Source organism: Pteropus medius, unplaced genomic scaffold (genome assembly GCF_902729225.1).
Source record: "Pteropus medius unplaced genomic scaffold, Ma_sr-lr_union100, whole genome shotgun sequence".
In the NCBI taxonomy this organism is placed as follows: Eukaryota; Metazoa; Chordata; class Mammalia; order Chiroptera; family Pteropodidae; genus Pteropus; species Pteropus medius.
In genome coordinates, this window is record NW_024350326.1 from 409,792 (window position 1) to 426,214 (window position 16,423).

The 16,423-nt window shown below is 45.2% G+C and overlaps 1 protein-coding gene, 1 long non-coding RNA gene and 1 other non-coding gene across 8 annotated transcripts; 2 read left to right on the forward strand and 1 right to left on the reverse strand.

Moving 5' to 3' along the window:
- Positions 1 to 122: 122 nt before the first annotated feature.
- Positions 123 to 11,752, reverse strand: ZNF175 (zinc finger protein 175). Of its 6 annotated transcripts, none has more exons than XM_039839497.1 (5): positions 11,599 to 11,750; positions 9,710 to 9,929; positions 8,628 to 8,754; positions 8,316 to 8,390; positions 123 to 2,789 (listed from the first exon to the last, which is right to left on the reverse strand). In XM_039839497.1, the coding sequence occupies exons 2-5, from the start codon at positions 9,779 to 9,781 to the stop codon at positions 1,066 to 1,068; spliced, it is 1,998 nt and encodes a 665-aa protein (XP_039695431.1). In that variant the 5' UTR covers positions 9,782 to 9,929; positions 11,599 to 11,750; the 3' UTR covers positions 123 to 1,065. The 6 variants fall into 6 exon arrangements, with proteins under 6 accessions (XP_039695431.1, XP_039695426.1, XP_039695429.1 ...); XM_039839492.1 differs by having other exon boundaries at positions 123 to 2,900; positions 11,599 to 11,749; XM_039839495.1 differs by having other exon boundaries at positions 123 to 2,900; positions 11,611 to 11,671.
- LOC120584040 (5S ribosomal RNA) lies at positions 7,711 to 7,829 on the forward strand. Its single transcript, XR_005647937.1, has one exon. It is a non-coding gene; the product is annotated as a 5S ribosomal RNA (ribosomal RNA).
- A 138-nt stretch (positions 11,753 to 11,890) lies between the features above and the next one.
- LOC120584000 (uncharacterized) lies at positions 11,891 to 15,522 on the forward strand. Its single transcript, XR_005647913.1, has 3 exons — positions 11,891 to 12,396; positions 12,871 to 12,921; positions 14,833 to 15,522. It is a non-coding gene; the product is annotated as an uncharacterized LOC120584000 (long non-coding RNA).
- The last annotated feature ends 901 nt before the right edge of the window (positions 15,523 to 16,423 follow it).

The following is a 16,423-nucleotide window of genomic DNA, read 5'->3' on the forward strand; positions in this document are numbered from 1 at the left end:
GGTCTTCTGCAAAAAGCCAGAGAGTAGTTTTGGCTTGCAGGCCACATGGTCTTTGCCACAATCACTCAACTCTGCCATTGGAGCCCCAAACCAGCCACAGACAATACATAAACAAATGAATATAAATGTTCCAATAAAACTTTATTAAAAACAAAATGAAACAGGTGGCTGACCAGATTTGGCCAAGGGCCACAGTCTGCTGACTCTTGGTGTATAGGATTAGGAGCCTGCATAAAAATATGAAAGAATCCATAGTAACTAAAAGGTTGACACTGATTATTTATGGAGAGGCTCGCCATAGATGGTGGAGGTGGAAAGAAAAAGAGGGTAGAGCTAAGCTAATCATGAACGAAGAGAAAAACTATACTATGAAGACCAGTATAGTATATACTATAGAGTCACATTTATGTATTTACCAAAAACATACATTCATGTGTCTATGTACATAAACGATTAATTATTGACTGCATTCTCAGGATATCAATATCAATAGCGAATAAATCTGATAAATACAATTAGATTATTCTTTTAAAAAGTAATCTATCCATGCCTCCTATTATGCAGTGGATTCTGTGGCAAACTCTACAGAACTGAGGGTTTGCGTGTATATGTATATATGTTAATCTGACCATATATACGTACATATATAAATATCATAATATTTTGCAGTCATTCAGTTTGCTGGCACTTTAAAAACATTGATATTCCACATTAAACAGGGTTATCAATATAATTTCCTATAAACTTGCCCATAAATCTGGTAACAATCTGTTTTGAACCACTTTCTATAGAAACACTTTTCTCAGTACTTTTACCAGGGTTTCTTGCCCAGATGAATTTTATAATCCTTAATGAAAGTAGTACAAATATGGACGGTTCCATTCTTGTTTCTTTTCTGAGTAATTTCCCTCACATAAAGTGTGAAACTTTGGGATATGCAATACTTTTCTACAGTTTTTCTGAAGCATGAAATTTTAACATACAATTAAATAACTTATGAGACTTTTTCAAGAAATTCAGAGACTTCGATTTATGGAAATGTAAATGCATAGTAAGTATTGATTTCTAGGTAAAGCCTTTCTGAGAATAACTGCTTTTTAAAGATTTGTCTTTGGTATGAGTTGTTTGGTGTTTGTTAAAATTTGATCTGTTGTTGAAGGCCTTCCCACATTTAGAACAAACATAGGGTCTCTCTCCTGTGTGAATTCGTTGATGCACTTTGAGTTGTGGTTTCTTACTGAAGGATTTCCCGCAGTCACAGCATTCATAAGATTTCCCTCCAATGTGAGTTCTCTGATGTATCATCAACTCTGATTTCTGGATGAAGGCATTCCCACATGTGTAACAGGCAAAAGTTCTCTCTCTAGTGTGAGTCATCTGATGTTTGTGGAAATTTGACCTACCGTTGAAAGCCTTCCCACATTCAGTGCATACATAGGGTTTCTCTCCAGTATGAATCCGCTGATGCTCTGTGAATTGGGACTTGGAAGTGAAGGCTTTCCCACAGTCACTGCATTTGTAAGGCTTCTCTCCAGTGTGAATTCTCTGATGCATGCTGAGTATTGACTTCTGGTTGAAGGCTTTCCCACATTCACGGCATATGTGGTGTCTTTCTCCAGTATGAATTTTCTGGTGTATGTTGAGGTGTGACTTTTGGGTGAAGGTTTTTCCACAGTCACTACATTCATAAGGTTTCTCTCCAGTATGAATTCGATGATGTATATCGAGTTGTGATTTGGAAATGAATGATTTTCCACAGCTGCGGCACCGATAAGGCTTCTCTCCTGTGTGACTTCTTTGATGCACAATCAGGTGTGCCTTCTGGATGAAGGCCTGCCCACATTTAATACACACATAAGACTTCTCCCCTGAGTGGATTCTCTGGTGCAAGCTGAGCGTCGACTTTTGGGTGAAGGCCTTTCCACATTCGTTGCATACGTACTGTCGCTCACCGGTATGAATTTTCTGATGTATAATGAGGGTCGAATTCTGGGAGAAGCCTTTCCCGCATTCACTGCATTTGTAGAGTTTTTCTCTAGTATGAGTTCTTTGATGCCTGAAGAGAGAAAGCATCTGGAAAAAGGCTTTTCCACATTCATGGCATTTATGGAGCTTCTTTCTAGTGTGTGTTTTCTGGTGTGTAAGCAATTGTGACCTCTGAACGAAGACTTTTCCACATTCCTTACATATATAAGGTATGTTACCTGAATGATCTATCAGATGTACATCGAATTTTGGTGGTGGGGTGGAGGCTTTTCCGCATTTGCTGCATTCCTGGAAGTTTTCTACACTATGGAATCTCTGTTGCCTAAGAAGGTGTGATTTCTGGGTGAAGTCCCTCCCACATTCGGTACATTTATCTGGTTTCTCCTGAGTATGAGTTTGATGTTGTGCGAGTGACTGTTTATGGCTGAAGACCTTTGTACATTGATTACCTTCATAGAAGTTCTCTCCTGTATGGACATTCTTGCAGCTAGCATTGGAAGAGATATGGATGAACGGCTGACCAGATTCAACAATCTCATCGGGGTGTTTCGTGGTATTGCTTTGATTTTGACGATTTACTCCTAAGTTAGGCTTCAAACTTTTTGCAAACGAACAATGTTTATGAGGACTTTTTTGTGAAGAAAGAAGGTGGGGCTTCATATGAACGATTTCCCCAGGGTCCTTATACTCACAATCTTTCTCTGTATTCAATTTTTTCTTGTTGAGGAAAGCCCTTTGACATGAAGGTTTATTTTGATTGTGCTGATCTCTCTCTGTACAGTCGGCATCTTTCCATAGTTCTTCTAAAATGGAACACCAAGAACCATCTCTTGTGATTTTGCCCGTCACATCATTATGAAATGCAATTATTTCAGAAATTTCTTGTTGTTGGGTTTCAAGCCCAAACTCCTCTTCTAAAAGGAGAAAAAGATGAAATAGACATGATGAATAGCTAGAGAAGGATAGAGGACAAATCATACGGAGCTGACTGAGATTGACACAGGAAGTAGTTGAGTATGTAACAGAGGTGGTGTTGGCGGTGAGGGGAAACAGTCGCACAGCCCTTAATAAATGTCAGGCACTTATCTATATAGCACTTAGCATTTGCCAGGCAATGTTATATGTGATGCACACATAAACTCATTTAACCCTCACAACCTATGAGGTAACTGCACTTATTATCCTTGTTTTATATATGAAGAAAAAGAGGCACAGAATGGCTGAATAATCGGTCCAAACCACTTTGCTCATCCGTGGGGAAAATCATATTTGAATGAAGGTAACTTGGCTCCACTTACGTAGGCGGTCTAGATACCCAGACCTAGTGGGATGACTACAGGGTAAAAGATAATAGACAAGGGTGTTATATGACATCTGTTAATAGCTAAGTCTCTAAGGAGCTCAGTATAGGTCTTTGTGAAACTGAACAGAGGAAACCTCATTTAAAATGGAGTAGGAAGGCCAGAAAGAGGCACTCTCACACACTACGACCCGACATCTATTACACACCCCAAAAGGAAGAACTATCAATTACAGACCCCAACAGAAAGGAACGTACTTTGCATTCCTGACAAGAAGTGTATCTACTTCACTACCCCAGCAGGAGGAAGGTTGGTTCCCTTCTTGCCTAGCAACAAGCCCGGCCAATGGGAACCCACTCAATTCAGCTCATGAGAAGCCATCACCACCGTGAACTCTTGCTTTCCTCCGATGGACCTTTGATCAAAGCACCGTCTCCCAACTACCTCCTTTTTCTTTATTGAGTAAGATTCCTCTCCTTTGTTTGCTGGACTTGCCTATAGTTTTTTTGCCATAGCAGGCTTGTTCTGAATTGCAATTCTCTGCTATTCCCGAATAAACCAATTTTTACTGGTAAAAATATCTGGCTGCTTTACTTTGAAGGTCATCTTCATTAGCTTTCAGATCTAAATTGTAACTAATCTCCCAGCTTCCTTCCACTTCTTAGAAATAATACCAAATCCATCAGCCCTATATGTCCTCTAAAACACTGTCAAAGTGTCAATCTTGACAGAGCCAAGGAGTGAAAGAATACCTATGCCCAAACTCAACTCTCCATGAAGCTGAAATTTGTTTTCTTGAGCCTAGCAATACATGTATGTCCCAAGAAAGGTACACCGGAAGACTGAGCAAGCAAACTGCCCCTTAGAACGTTTCACCTTTCTTCCCCAGAAGTTACCTGTGGCCAGGTACATGGCTGCCAAACTACGTAACGGTCACAATTTCCTTTGCAATGAAATGTGAAAGTTGAGACCATTTTTGCTGATGGAATGTGCATACAACATTATATACTGCTTCTGGGCCAGGGTGGTAAACCACGGCTTCTCAATACCCTCCGCTTGCCTTTTCTGCCCAGTAGAACCTGGCTGGGGATGCAATACACAGTCAACCACGCAGATCAACAATATCGTAAAGGATGGTGCAGCAATGACAAAGGAAAAACGGTGGAGTGAATACACAGTCAGGCTTCCTGTAGACCTGCTCTTAAGAACTGTTTATAGGAAAGAAATCATTCAAAAAATTATTATATTTGTCTTTGTTATAACTTTCAGCTTTATGCTACCTAACATACATTTGTTTTTTCTTTTTCTTTTTTGCCTAGAAAGGGAGTCACTGATCATCCAGTTTACTAGTATAAAACACAAGTCACAGCAGATTCTCAAAACAAACAAACAAAACCAGTGATAAATTTTACTACTACTTTGTCCCACCAGAGATTTAAATACTAAGTATGATATGACTATCATATATTGTTTCTTTTGTATGTCAGTCACTTAAATAACTGTATTCCAGACCCTTTCTCCTGGTAAAAATCCTGAATCATCTTTTGCTTTTTTTTAATGAAAATAATCTTTATCATTAACTTTTTTTGTGTGTGTGTGTGGCAAAAATACAATATAAAATTTACCATCTGGGGGTGGCTCCATAGTGTAGTAGTTAGCACGTCTGCTTTACATGCAGAAGGTCTTGGGTCCGTGCCCCAGATGGAGCCAAGGACCATACCCAGGGTGCACCAGGCCCAGGGGGCGCGAGGCCCCAGGTGCACACGCACGAGCATGTGGGAGGAGACACCCCGCCTTCAGAGATCCGGTTCTTAAGGGGAAACGGCAACATCCATGGGTCAGGGTTGGAAGTGCGGGGGAGGAGGAATTAAAGCGGGGCAAAAAAATTTTTACCATCTTAACCATTTCTAAGTCTACAGTTCAGTATATTAAGTACATTGACACTGTCGTGCTGCCAATCTCCAGAACCTTTTCATCTTGCAAAACAAACTCCATCCCCATGAAACACAGCTCCCCTCAGTCTCTGGCAATCACCCTTCTACTTCCTGTTTCTCTACGACTACGCGTGATAATATAGGTGGAATCACGCAGTGTTTGTCTTTTTGTGACTGGCTTATTTCACTTATCGTAATGTCCTCAAGGGTCATCCATATTATAACATGTCAGAATTTCCTTTCTTTTTAAGGCTGATATAGGTATATACATTTTACTTATCCATTCGTCCATCCATGGACAACTGGGTTGCTTCCACTTCTTGGCTATTGTGAGCAGTGCTCCTATGAGCGTGGGTATGAAAAGATCTCTACTTTTAGTTCTCTTAGATATACACCCAGAGACAGAATTGGACCATATGGTATTTCTATGTTTAATTCTTTGACGAATCGCCATCACATTTTTCACAGTGGCCGCACCACTTTACATTCCCACCAACGGTACACAAAGGTTCCAAAGTCTCCACATCCTCGTCAACACTCATTATTTTCTGAGTTTTAACAGCAAGCTATTCTAATGGGTTGTGAGGTGATATCGCGCTGTGGTTTTGACTTGTGTTTTCTTAATTAGTGATGATGAGCGTCTTATGTGATTGCTGGCCATTTCTATCATTTTTGGAGAAGTAGCTATTCAATTCCTTTACTTATTTTTTAATTGGGCTCTTTGTTTGTTTCTTTGTTTCATTTTTCACTTATATAGTAATTTTACCCAAACATTGGTTTTCATTTATTCTGAGCATCTTACAGTCTGGATTCCCAGGCATAGATTTGGAACATTTTTAACTTTCACTTCATTTAGATCACAGAACTCTTGCTGAACTTGAAGTTATTCAAATCACTGCCCAAAATGTTCAATATGAAATCTGAGAATTGTGCTGAAAACCTTATTCCTAACTCTCCGACACAGCTTAACAATACTGCTTCAAAAAAGTCCAATTAATTCTCCAATCCAAGCATATACTTCTGTTTTCTATCCCCATTAAGCTTTCTTTGTCTACTCCTTTGTTCCAATTCAAAATTGCTTCATGGGGCATTTATATGCACTGTACCGTTAAAATTACCTCCCAATGTCGCTGCACCTCTAAGGTGACACCATTTTCTCTGACCTTCAAAAGCGGTCACTCTCTATGCCCTCTCCTCCCAGTTAATGCACGTGATGAATGCAAAAAGGCTGACCATTTTAACATCTCATGCTATGACCCACTCAATTCGCTTACAATCTGTCCCTTTGAATTTACGTCAGCAGATATTTAAACTATCCTTCTAAAATAGAGCAAAAATTCCTTTCTGCCTGTCTTCAGAAACTCAACAATTTTTATATCCTGAATGGCTTCCTGATGCTTAACACTGATATGATGAAAATTAAGTAAGGAGAGTACAAAATAATCAACAGACCATACGCAGAGAGACTCATCCTACAGACAATGTATACTGTCTATATATATATATATATCACGTATATATCTGTATAGTAGATATTAAAGAATATGCTAAAACAATGAAGTAGACGCTGAGTGATGAAACTATTCAGGTACATTTTTGAACTGGAAATATGTGGCCATGATGATGATGTCACTGAAAAGTGTTAATCCTACATAGTAGGAAATAACCGAATTTTTGCATAACTATTTTGCACTAAAGTCTTCTTTGATAAAAAACAAAAAAAACAAAAAAAACAAAAAAAAACAAAATATCAATGTTTATGGTAATAAAATCAGTCAACAGCATCTTGACCACACGCATGAAGGCAACCCACAAATCACTTTAGGGACAGAAAAGGCCAAGACGAGAACACAGAGCTGCTTTATGGTGATACCACTGAGATTAAGAAAAAGGGGCAAATGAATTTTACATGCAAAAAGAGAAAATGGTAGGATCTCTAAAATAATAAACTAGAAGACTAAGCTGGAAGAGCTAAGAAAGACAGAAGGATCTGACAAAATGTATCAGGTAAGAAGAATTTCAGATTTGTGTGATGATTCCAATTTCTGACTTCCCCAAAATAAAGGAAGCGAGTCACCCATGCTGTCCACATGACTCTGGCTACACAGGGTCAAAGAACACAGTTTCGGCTCAGGGCTGGAGGGGCTGATATGGGGATCATCAGAAAAATACCTGAGGCCTAATAATCAGAATAGAAAGGCCCTTTAAGACAATTCCTGTACAAAGGGTTGAGCAGAGGGAAGTATAGAGCCCTGAGCTGCAGACATCAATTAGAAGAAAAAGAAGAAAGAAGATCTGACACAGAAAAGAAAAATCGACGAATTCGGGGAGCAAATAAAAAGGAAAAAAAGCTTTGAGAAAACTCCATGGACACAAAGGTATAAAATAATACAACAAAGGCAATGTACACATAGAAAACTGCATCAGATAACAGATATGATGAGATTCCGTAACTGTTTAGTTATTAAAAAAATGAAATTAAAACATGAATCTACGGCCATGCCACCCTGAACAAGCCCGATCCCATCTGATCTCGGAAGCTAAGCAGGGTCGGGCCTGGTCAGTACTTGGATGGGAGACCACCGAGGAAGACCAGGTGCTGTAGGTATAATAAATAAAAAAAATAAGGGATTGTAAGCTGACAGGGTCCTTGCAATCTGTGAGGTCAACCAAGGATTGCCTCACCTTAAAAACAAAAACAAAAACATGAAATAGCCCTTTTACTCATAACACGGGCTGTAAATGAGAAGTTTGTAAAGGCTAAGTGTTGGCAAGCAAAGTCTGTAAATGCAAACCCTTGCGCACAGCACGGGGAAGCAAAGACTGTGAAGCTCACATGAAGAGCAATGTAGTTTTCAGTCTGACTGAGTATACTGCTATCCAATGATCAGGCAATCCCACTCCAGAGCACTCACCTCTGAGAAATGTCCCGGCCCCTGAGGGACATCTACAAGATACCGTATAATGGCATCGGTTGTGGACACTGGGAGCAGGAAGCAACTTAAGTGTCCATCACTGTGGGAATGGATCAGGGTGGAAGGTTGAATGATGGTCCCTAATGATATCCACGTCTGCCATGGTAACAGGCTCTCACCTTGACACCTCCGATGTGGGAGTTTGGCCTCCTTTTCCATCCTGAAAATGACCTCTGGGTTGGGAACGTGATACCCTGTTAATGAGAAAGGACATCGGATTTGGACGTGGTCTTGAGCTTCAGAGGCCATTCAACGAAGCTTTGCTTCTTTCACTTAGAATGAAATAATACTCAGAGATGCTCAAAAAGAATGAACGATTTAGGACAAACCGAAGACAAACCCATTACAAACCAGAGATGGCCCACTGCGTTCCACAAGGCAGGACAGTCCTCAACAGGGCCCATCCAGATTCCCAGGGCAGGTGTGCTCACCCACGGAGAACAGGTGGCTACAAATCTCCAGCATCACGTCCTGGTACAGGTGTCTTTGGGCAGGGTCCAGCTGCTGCCACTCCTCCCTGCTGAAGTCTATGGTCACATCCTCAAATGACACTGGTCCCTGTAACGACATACTCAGCTCAATGTGAATAAATCATCACTGTGAGTGGGAAAGTTACACGGAGAGACCCGTTTTTAATATATATATATATATTTTAATAGTGTTGATGTTTCGTTTGAATGTTTTCTATTAAAAAATGTTTCTGTCAGGTTGAGATGATTTTTAAACACTACTGAAGTATGTAACCTCACAATATATTGGTTCGCCATGGTAAAAAGCCGTGCATTTATTATACCGTTTTTAAAAAACAGAACATCTCTGTAATTTGAATGCAAACCTATCACAGGTCAATGATGCACTGTTTATTACTATGGCCACTCACTATTACTTTAAAACACACCGAGTGTTACGAAATACACAGAATAACTTAGACTTTCCGGACATCTTGAGTGTCCCCAAGAATCCTGCTTTCTCGTTCCCAAATATCAAATATTAATACCTGCGGGCAATTTGGAAACACTGTTGTCTGGCATTTTGATTTGTCTTTTAAAACAGGAAACGATACGTGGTCTTTCAGCATGCGCCATCATCCTCTCGCTCGATAAACTACGAGGACGGGGTAGAACCGAGCTAACCCCGCAGAGCAGGGAAGCAGGAGAAGGGTGGGAAGCAGCTGAGAACATGCAAAGGCCCAGTGGTGGATGGCGGATCTTGGCCTGCACTGAGCAGGAGGCAGCTGTCACCTTCCTGTCTGTGGCTAGGGTTCCCACCCGGATCAGGGGCCACCTTTTCTTCTCCTTTGTCCCAGGGTTGACCCCCTTCTCCAACAGTCTTCATCGACCAGTCTGTTCTCTCTATTACACAGAAGGCCAGTGAGTGAGAGGTGACATCAGCCTCCTGTGGTCCGCTCTCAGCGGGAGGAGCTAGGCTGTCTGGGGCACAGACAGCGTGGAACCTGCTGCTTCCTGGGTCCGCCCAGAAGTTCAACGACTCTCTCTGGGGCCGCTCTGCGTACCTCACATGATCCAGCCTGTTCCTCTGGACCCGGGACCCGGAGTCCGTGGGGCAAGTTCACATCTGCAGGCATGTCCCCTCCGGGCTTCAACTCTTGGTCTCACAACTCCGCTTTTCCCAGGAGCCCAAAGCTGCGCGGGCATGTGGAGGCTCGGATCAGGGCCGATCGGGGCCTCGAAGTCACAGCTGACCCGGGGGCTCTGCGGAGACACCAAGAAGCCCTGGAAGGACAACGACCACGTGGTCACTCATCCGACATTTGCTCCACACAAATATTTCTGAGGGCCCTTAGGTGAAGGTCACTGGGCTAGATACTGTGAAATAAGTCAAGTTCAGGAAAACCCGACTCTAGTTATTAATCGGTGAAAAAGAAAAGACCGTGAGTTTGGACTAAACTTAACGAAGGCTTAATGGCATCTCTGCCACCTTAACCAGGGGAATATGAAGCTACTACTTTTCGCTGTAGCTTCCAGCACCGGGAAGAAGCGACTGACCACAGGCACTGGGAAACTTACATGACACGAGGCTTATTAGCTTCAGGCACCTGCCTGGCACGTGGTAAACGCGGATAAAAACCAGCAAGCCGCAAGTCAGGTATCGGGTGTCCTGTTTCATTTTCACAAACACTATCAGCTAAAGGGTACAACCATTATTATACCCATTTCGTGGATGAGGAAACCGAGGCTGAGCGCTGTTACATCATTTGCCTTAAGGTCGATCTGCCCGCAAAGGAAATCGGCCCCAAGTCTGCCTCATTCTAAACTGCACACACTATCCCCTCAGCTTCCAGAAACACCACTTCCATGTCCTGCGGCCCCGGGGGAGCGGAGGCTCTGAATCGGCCATGTCTGGTAGGTCTGATTCAAGCTGCTGGACATTTCAGTGGCCATGCATAACGCCCGAGGCATCCCAGCCTTTTCTGACAAAGATAAAAATTTCAACTCACTGTACACGGCCTCGCCTTGGCCTGAAAAATCTGCAGACGGCACCGGGGCCGCAGTCACTCATCATGTCTGGCCCTGTCCACAACAAGTTATCCTCACCCCCGCCCATCCAGCTTATCTCCAGAAATCCCCAGTGAGTGACCCAGGCGACTGTCAGAAGGCCATGCAATGCCTCCCACACATGCACACGGCCAGGCTCCTGAAACCATTACTACCCTGACTGCCAATAAATGTCCCAGGAAGTGATTTCCACGGGACCCAAAAGAGTCCCCAGCAACCGGGGTTCAACATAACACACCCCAATAGGAAACCATCACCGATCCGCTCCACTGCCAACCACCGACCCTTCCCACGTCCGCAGGCACCCAAGTTGCGGCCAGCACTGACCCGACCATCCACCTCTGAGGGACCCCAACCCTTGCTACCCAGGAAGCGACGCGGGCACCCTCAGCAGCCCCCATCACTGACCTCCCGGCTTCTAGCCGACGGGTTTCCAGGCACTGCCCTGAGCTCCCCACTCTACCCATTCCCTAGGTCCCCAGTCACTGCCCCCGGCCGGAGCGCGTCACAATGACCCTCGAGGTCCTCCGATCCCCGAAGTCCCTGCTCCCCATCGATCGCCGCCTCCCACAGCCCCCTCCCCCAAGCAGCGGATCACGTCCCCCAAATGTCCCCCAGTAGCACGCACCTGAGGACGCTCTTTCACTGTCTCCAAAGGAGCGAGTTTCACGCGCCGACGACATGAAACCCGATCTTAAAGTACACTCGGAATGTAAGTGACAAAAGCACCGACACGCACCGAGAAACCACAGAACGACTGGAAACTAACGAGCTCATCTTCCAGCTTCCAGGAGAAAACCCCCCTTGGCCCACAGACCCCCGTCACTACGACCACCCCGCAGACCGCTCCCCCATCGCTGCCCCCCGCGGAAGCCCCGCCGCTCACACTGCAAACCACCTGGACGTCCCGCGTGCGACAGGCGTGCAGCGACCAGCTGACAACGTAGGCGGAACGGTCGCTCCCGGGTTGGGCGGCGGCGTGCGCATGCTTACGAGAACCTTCGAAGCCGCAGCGTGCCAGTAGTTATCATGGCGCCGTACAGGGACGCTCCTCCGCGGTTCGCTCTTTCAGGAACCGTCAGGCGCACAACATGGCCGCCCCCATAAGGCTTATGTCACTGGAGGCGGCCATGTTGGACGCACTTCCATTCCGTACAGCCGGGATCGCGTTTGCGATCTCACCGAGTAAGGTCTTGGGGTTGTCCCACGTTGGCAGGCGACCTAATAAATGCCTGCGTATGTACAGCTCTAGGAGAAACTGGCATTGCATATTTCTAAAAAAAAAACATTTCCCTGTATATTCACCCTGATTTAAGCCTCACCCTCAGAATCCAGGTCTCCTGCCCCCTCTTCCTTTCAATGACTCACACTCCAATGAATGAGACGTGTGGGGAACCCGAAGGGTGTTGAGCTCCGCAGACGAACTAGACAGTACTGGGGGCGGCTCCAGGACGCCAGGCTCTGAAGACTGGGAGAGGCTCGGGGGTTGGCCCTCCAGGCTCCAGCTCAGCCTGGCAGGGGGGTCACTGTCAACCGCAAGGAGCAGACACAGGCGTTGGCCCTTCGGGTTTGATAGTGTGGAGCTATTATCCTCCAGATGAGGGAAGAACAAGGGAGAGAAAGCCGCGGAAAGATTCTGGAGCCGACTGCCTGGATTTGAAGCCAGATGTTCAAGTTTGAACAAGTTAGTTAAACTCTCTCTACTTCAATTTCCCGTTTCATAAGGCTGGGAGGGTTAAATAATTAAATTATCACGTGCAAAAGGTTTAAAAGAGTGCCATTACATAATAACAAGCTTTTACATGAGGAATTTAATATATATGGCTATATTTTTGTCCATTCGACAAATATTTATTGGGTTTCTGCGATGTGCTCAAGAAAACATTGCTTAAGATCATTGTTTGCGAAAGTGTTTGAGGATTTCAACATTTTCCCCAAGGACCTTTGGTAATCCTTTGATGTTCCAATTGTTCCGTTTTGAATCATCACGCCATTATTCCTGTTGATGTACTTAGAGTAGAAACGGGTTTAAGTCTTCTGGACCCTCCCAGATCCACGGTTTGGGCACATTTTGCAAACATCCCTTTCATCGTTGATCTCATGAAATCTCGCATCTCTGGAGAGTTTTTTCAATTGTGCCTGTTATTTCTTTGCATAGTATGCACATCGTGTTGTAGATCTTCTTCATCCCGCAGAGAGACCGAGTGCGGTAGGTATTTGTGATATTGTGATTTAAAATAAGAAATACAGTGTGACACATTTGTTCTTTATCCCCGTCCCCCGCACCCCCCTACACAGAGCTCCCTAAACCTTTGGAATTTCCTAAGTGCTAAGGACTGTAAAGTGTCTTTTGTTATGTTAACGAGCAACTTCGGGATAGAGGGTGAGGGTGGAGGCTGGTTGCCTGGAGAACCATCTCTGCGATTAGAGGGTTGGAACTTTCAGTCCCGCAGCGCCCCTCCCCCACCTCTGGGGAGGAGAGGAGCCGGTGGAATCAGTTGCCCCGGGCCGATGATATAATGAATCACTCCTATGTAGTAATGAAGGTTCCATAAAAATCCAAAAGGACAGGCTTCGGGCATCACCCGGGTTGGTGAACAAGTAGAGACCTGGGAAGATGGCGAGCTCGATGGGGAAGAGCTGGGAAGCCCTGCCCCCTTTTCCCATACCTTGCCCCACGCATCTCTTCCACCTGGCTGTTTGAGTCTTAGCACATTCTCCGGCCCCGGAAACTCAAATAATCGGAAGGGAACTTGTGACTTCGTGTAACCACAAGTCAGATGGTTTTCGGCGGGGCAGCTCGGCAGGCCAGGCCCTGTGTCTGGGGGTGGGGGAGATGAAGAAGGGAGCGCTCGCGGTCTGAGGAGATGGGGTCTCGGGAGGTGAGGGGCTGGATGAAATGGGAAAGGTCCTGAATCTTCAGGACCTGCTGCGAGAGCCTCCACGGCTCCAATACCTGAGAAAGGAGAGATCTGAGGGGGAAGCAGAGGACTGATTCAGGGTAATGAGAGTAGCAGATAACACAGCTGTCTAGGTCCCATCTGGAAGCGGAAAACCACAGTACAAAGATAGAGCTTAGGGGGGAACCCGAGGAAGCTCTGCAGAGTCGGGCTCCTCCTTGCATCTAAATAGACACCAGGACATCAACAAATGTCCCGCCCAAGCCAGGAGCTGCATCCACAGTGCCCAGGCTCAGTCCCAGCCTCTGACCTTGACCCTCCCTTCTCAAAGGAGTTTAGGAGCTTGGCCAGTGCTTTATAAGTCTCCTGTGTGCCCAGACCTGGACTGAAGATGAGCACGAGATGGGAGGATTGGTCCTGCATGGTGAGAGAAGCACCTGAATTCCTGGCTCTCCTGGCGGAACGGAGGAGAAAGGTCTTGTTGTGACCGAAATAACCAGGCCCAACTCGAGTGCTCTAATCCAAGAGAGAGTTTATTAGCCGGCGGCTGTCCTTGCCAAGGAGCAGCCCCGAGACGCAGGGGCACAAAGGTTTTAAGCCCTCGATTCCATCCCCCACATCCTTAATCTTTACACAAAAGACTATATCTCCTCCATTCATTAACTGATAACTAAGAGGTGGGTAAGCAAGCAGGGGTACAGAAGCAGAATGTGTCATTGTTAAAATACTTCGTACCTATAGGCAGTGATCCGGCCAGTAAATCCCTCTAGTTAATACATTTTTAGCAGATAACTAACTAGAAGTGAGACATGGCGGTGAGCATGTACCATGTCTTTTCCTTCACTTATTGTTTCTAAAGGTGAGGTCACTACAGTCTCTAGGGGCAAGGAGGTGTGGTCTGCGTGGGGAAGTGAAAAGAACAGCTCCCTTCTGAAGTGTCCCTGTGGTGAACTGGGCTTAATTCGTTCTGACCTTTTAGTGGTTTGAATGTTCCTTTCGAAGAGAAAGGTCTGAGGCAAAGCACAGAAATAGATGCCAGATGTCTGCCGAGGAGGAATAGTCGGATGGTATTAGGGGTTCCGAATAGGCTTTCCAGTGTCAAGGATGTCACCCGCTCTTACTGCTGTTCTTCCAGTGGGGATGTGAATGGGCTGCGGCAGAGGAGGGTGGCGGGCAGCTGGAGCTAAATGTCACAGAGCTACATGTTGGTCTCTCCATAGTGTCCCTGGAGGAGCGTACGGGATGTGAGCTGCAAATACCAGGGTCTGTCATGTGCAGGAGGGCTTGTGTGTCCCAGTGCCCTGTACTTGCTCCTACCCTCTGGATGGATGGAATCACTCAGGCCTACTCTACATCTTCTGGTTCCTGGAAGGGCCAACCTACAACAGGATCTTCCAGTGGATACGAACAAACCAGGTCAAAAGCTACAAAAGAGGACCTGGGGTCACTTCCTTATTGTCGGGGATCCCCAGACCAGCAAGTCTTCCCTGAACCTCAGACACGCCAGGAAGAAAGGTGGCAGGGTATACTTACCCTGTAATTGGAGGGAGACTCTTAACTTCTCCTGGATATGGGACACCCTTATCTCCTTGAGCCCTGAAACAGGTCCCTTGTCAGAGGTCACCATCATTTTACAGCCCTGGTACCACGGCACCACTGTCACTTGCCAGGTAACCTTACTGGGGTTCCTCGTGACCATGGAAATAACCATCCAGCTCAATGTCTCACGTGAGTGCTGGGCCAGGACTCCTGGGTTGTTGCGGGCAGTGGCTGTGTTGTGACCGGAATAACCAGACTCAACCTGAGTGCTTTGATTATAGAGGCAGTTTATTAGCTCCTTCCAAAAGGAGCAGCCCCGAAATGCCAAGATACAAGGTTTTTAAGCCCTAAATCCCATCCCTCATTCTGTCTTAAACACAAAGGTCCATCTTTCTCCTATTCACTACCTGTCAACCACTGGTCAGGTGTGCAAGTGGGAAGTACAGAAGCAGAAAGCTTGTTAGAATGTTATGTTCCTATGGGTGATTGCCTATGTTCCCATGGGCAATAGCCAGTGTCCCCATGGGCAATGGCTAAACAGTAATTTTCAGCTTATATACAATTGATTATTTTTCATGCCACGCAAGCAAGCAGGGTTACACAGGCTAAAATTGGCAGTTAGCGTATGAGCTCATTGTTACAAGTTTCATGATTAACAGAATGCGGTTAGGGGTTCCAGAAACTAGGCCTAAGGTATAGACTTCCTTTGTCCAGTTTCAGGTTTTAATTACCCTTTAACCCTTTCACATTTCAGCAGGCTATTACAGCTGTGGGGAGACAGTTAGGGCCTCGTGTCGGAAGCCAGCTGACCAAGTCAAACCAGGTCCCTGAATGGGGGAGCGGGGACTGAGAAAAAAGAGCAGACAGACAGGGTGCAGGAGGGAGAACAGATCTCACAACTGTCTCTCCAGAGTTTATTTCTTATGCTCCTTTTATACATAATTTGTTCCTTTGTGTATCCCAAGATAACATAATTAAAGTAACATCCTGAAGATCAAGGTACAATGGACACTTCCTTCGACACTCCCTTTGGCTATTTTCTTAATCTTCTTCTTCCTGGAATTCCACAGAACCAGCCTTTTCCTTTTTATGCAAGCAGACCTCCCGAGATAATCCATGCACTCTTTTGAATTTGGGGAGCTTTAGCTCCCTACAGCCTGGGATACTTGGAGCTGGGTCCTGGATGCTGGGCAGGGGAGGGGACCAAGAGGCTGCTAAAACCGAAGCTAACCTCAGAACTTAAGAAGGACCTCTTGTCTTCTGAATTTAGAT

Bases quoted from the DNA above. Each gene is read 5' to 3' on its own strand.
- ZNF175 (XM_039839492.1), bottom strand. From the start codon at position 9,781: ATGCCTGCAGATGTGAACTTGCCCCACGGACTCCGGGTCCCGGGTCCA. The intron at 8,755-9,709 runs GTACGCAGAGCG...ATGTCGTTACAG, and splicing joins AACAGGCTGGATCATGTGAG to GGACCAGTGTCATTTGAGGA. The intron at 2,901-8,315 runs GTGAGAGCCTGT...TTCTCCTTTTAG, and splicing joins CCCACATCGGAGGTGTCAAG to AAGAGGAGTTTGGGCTTGAA.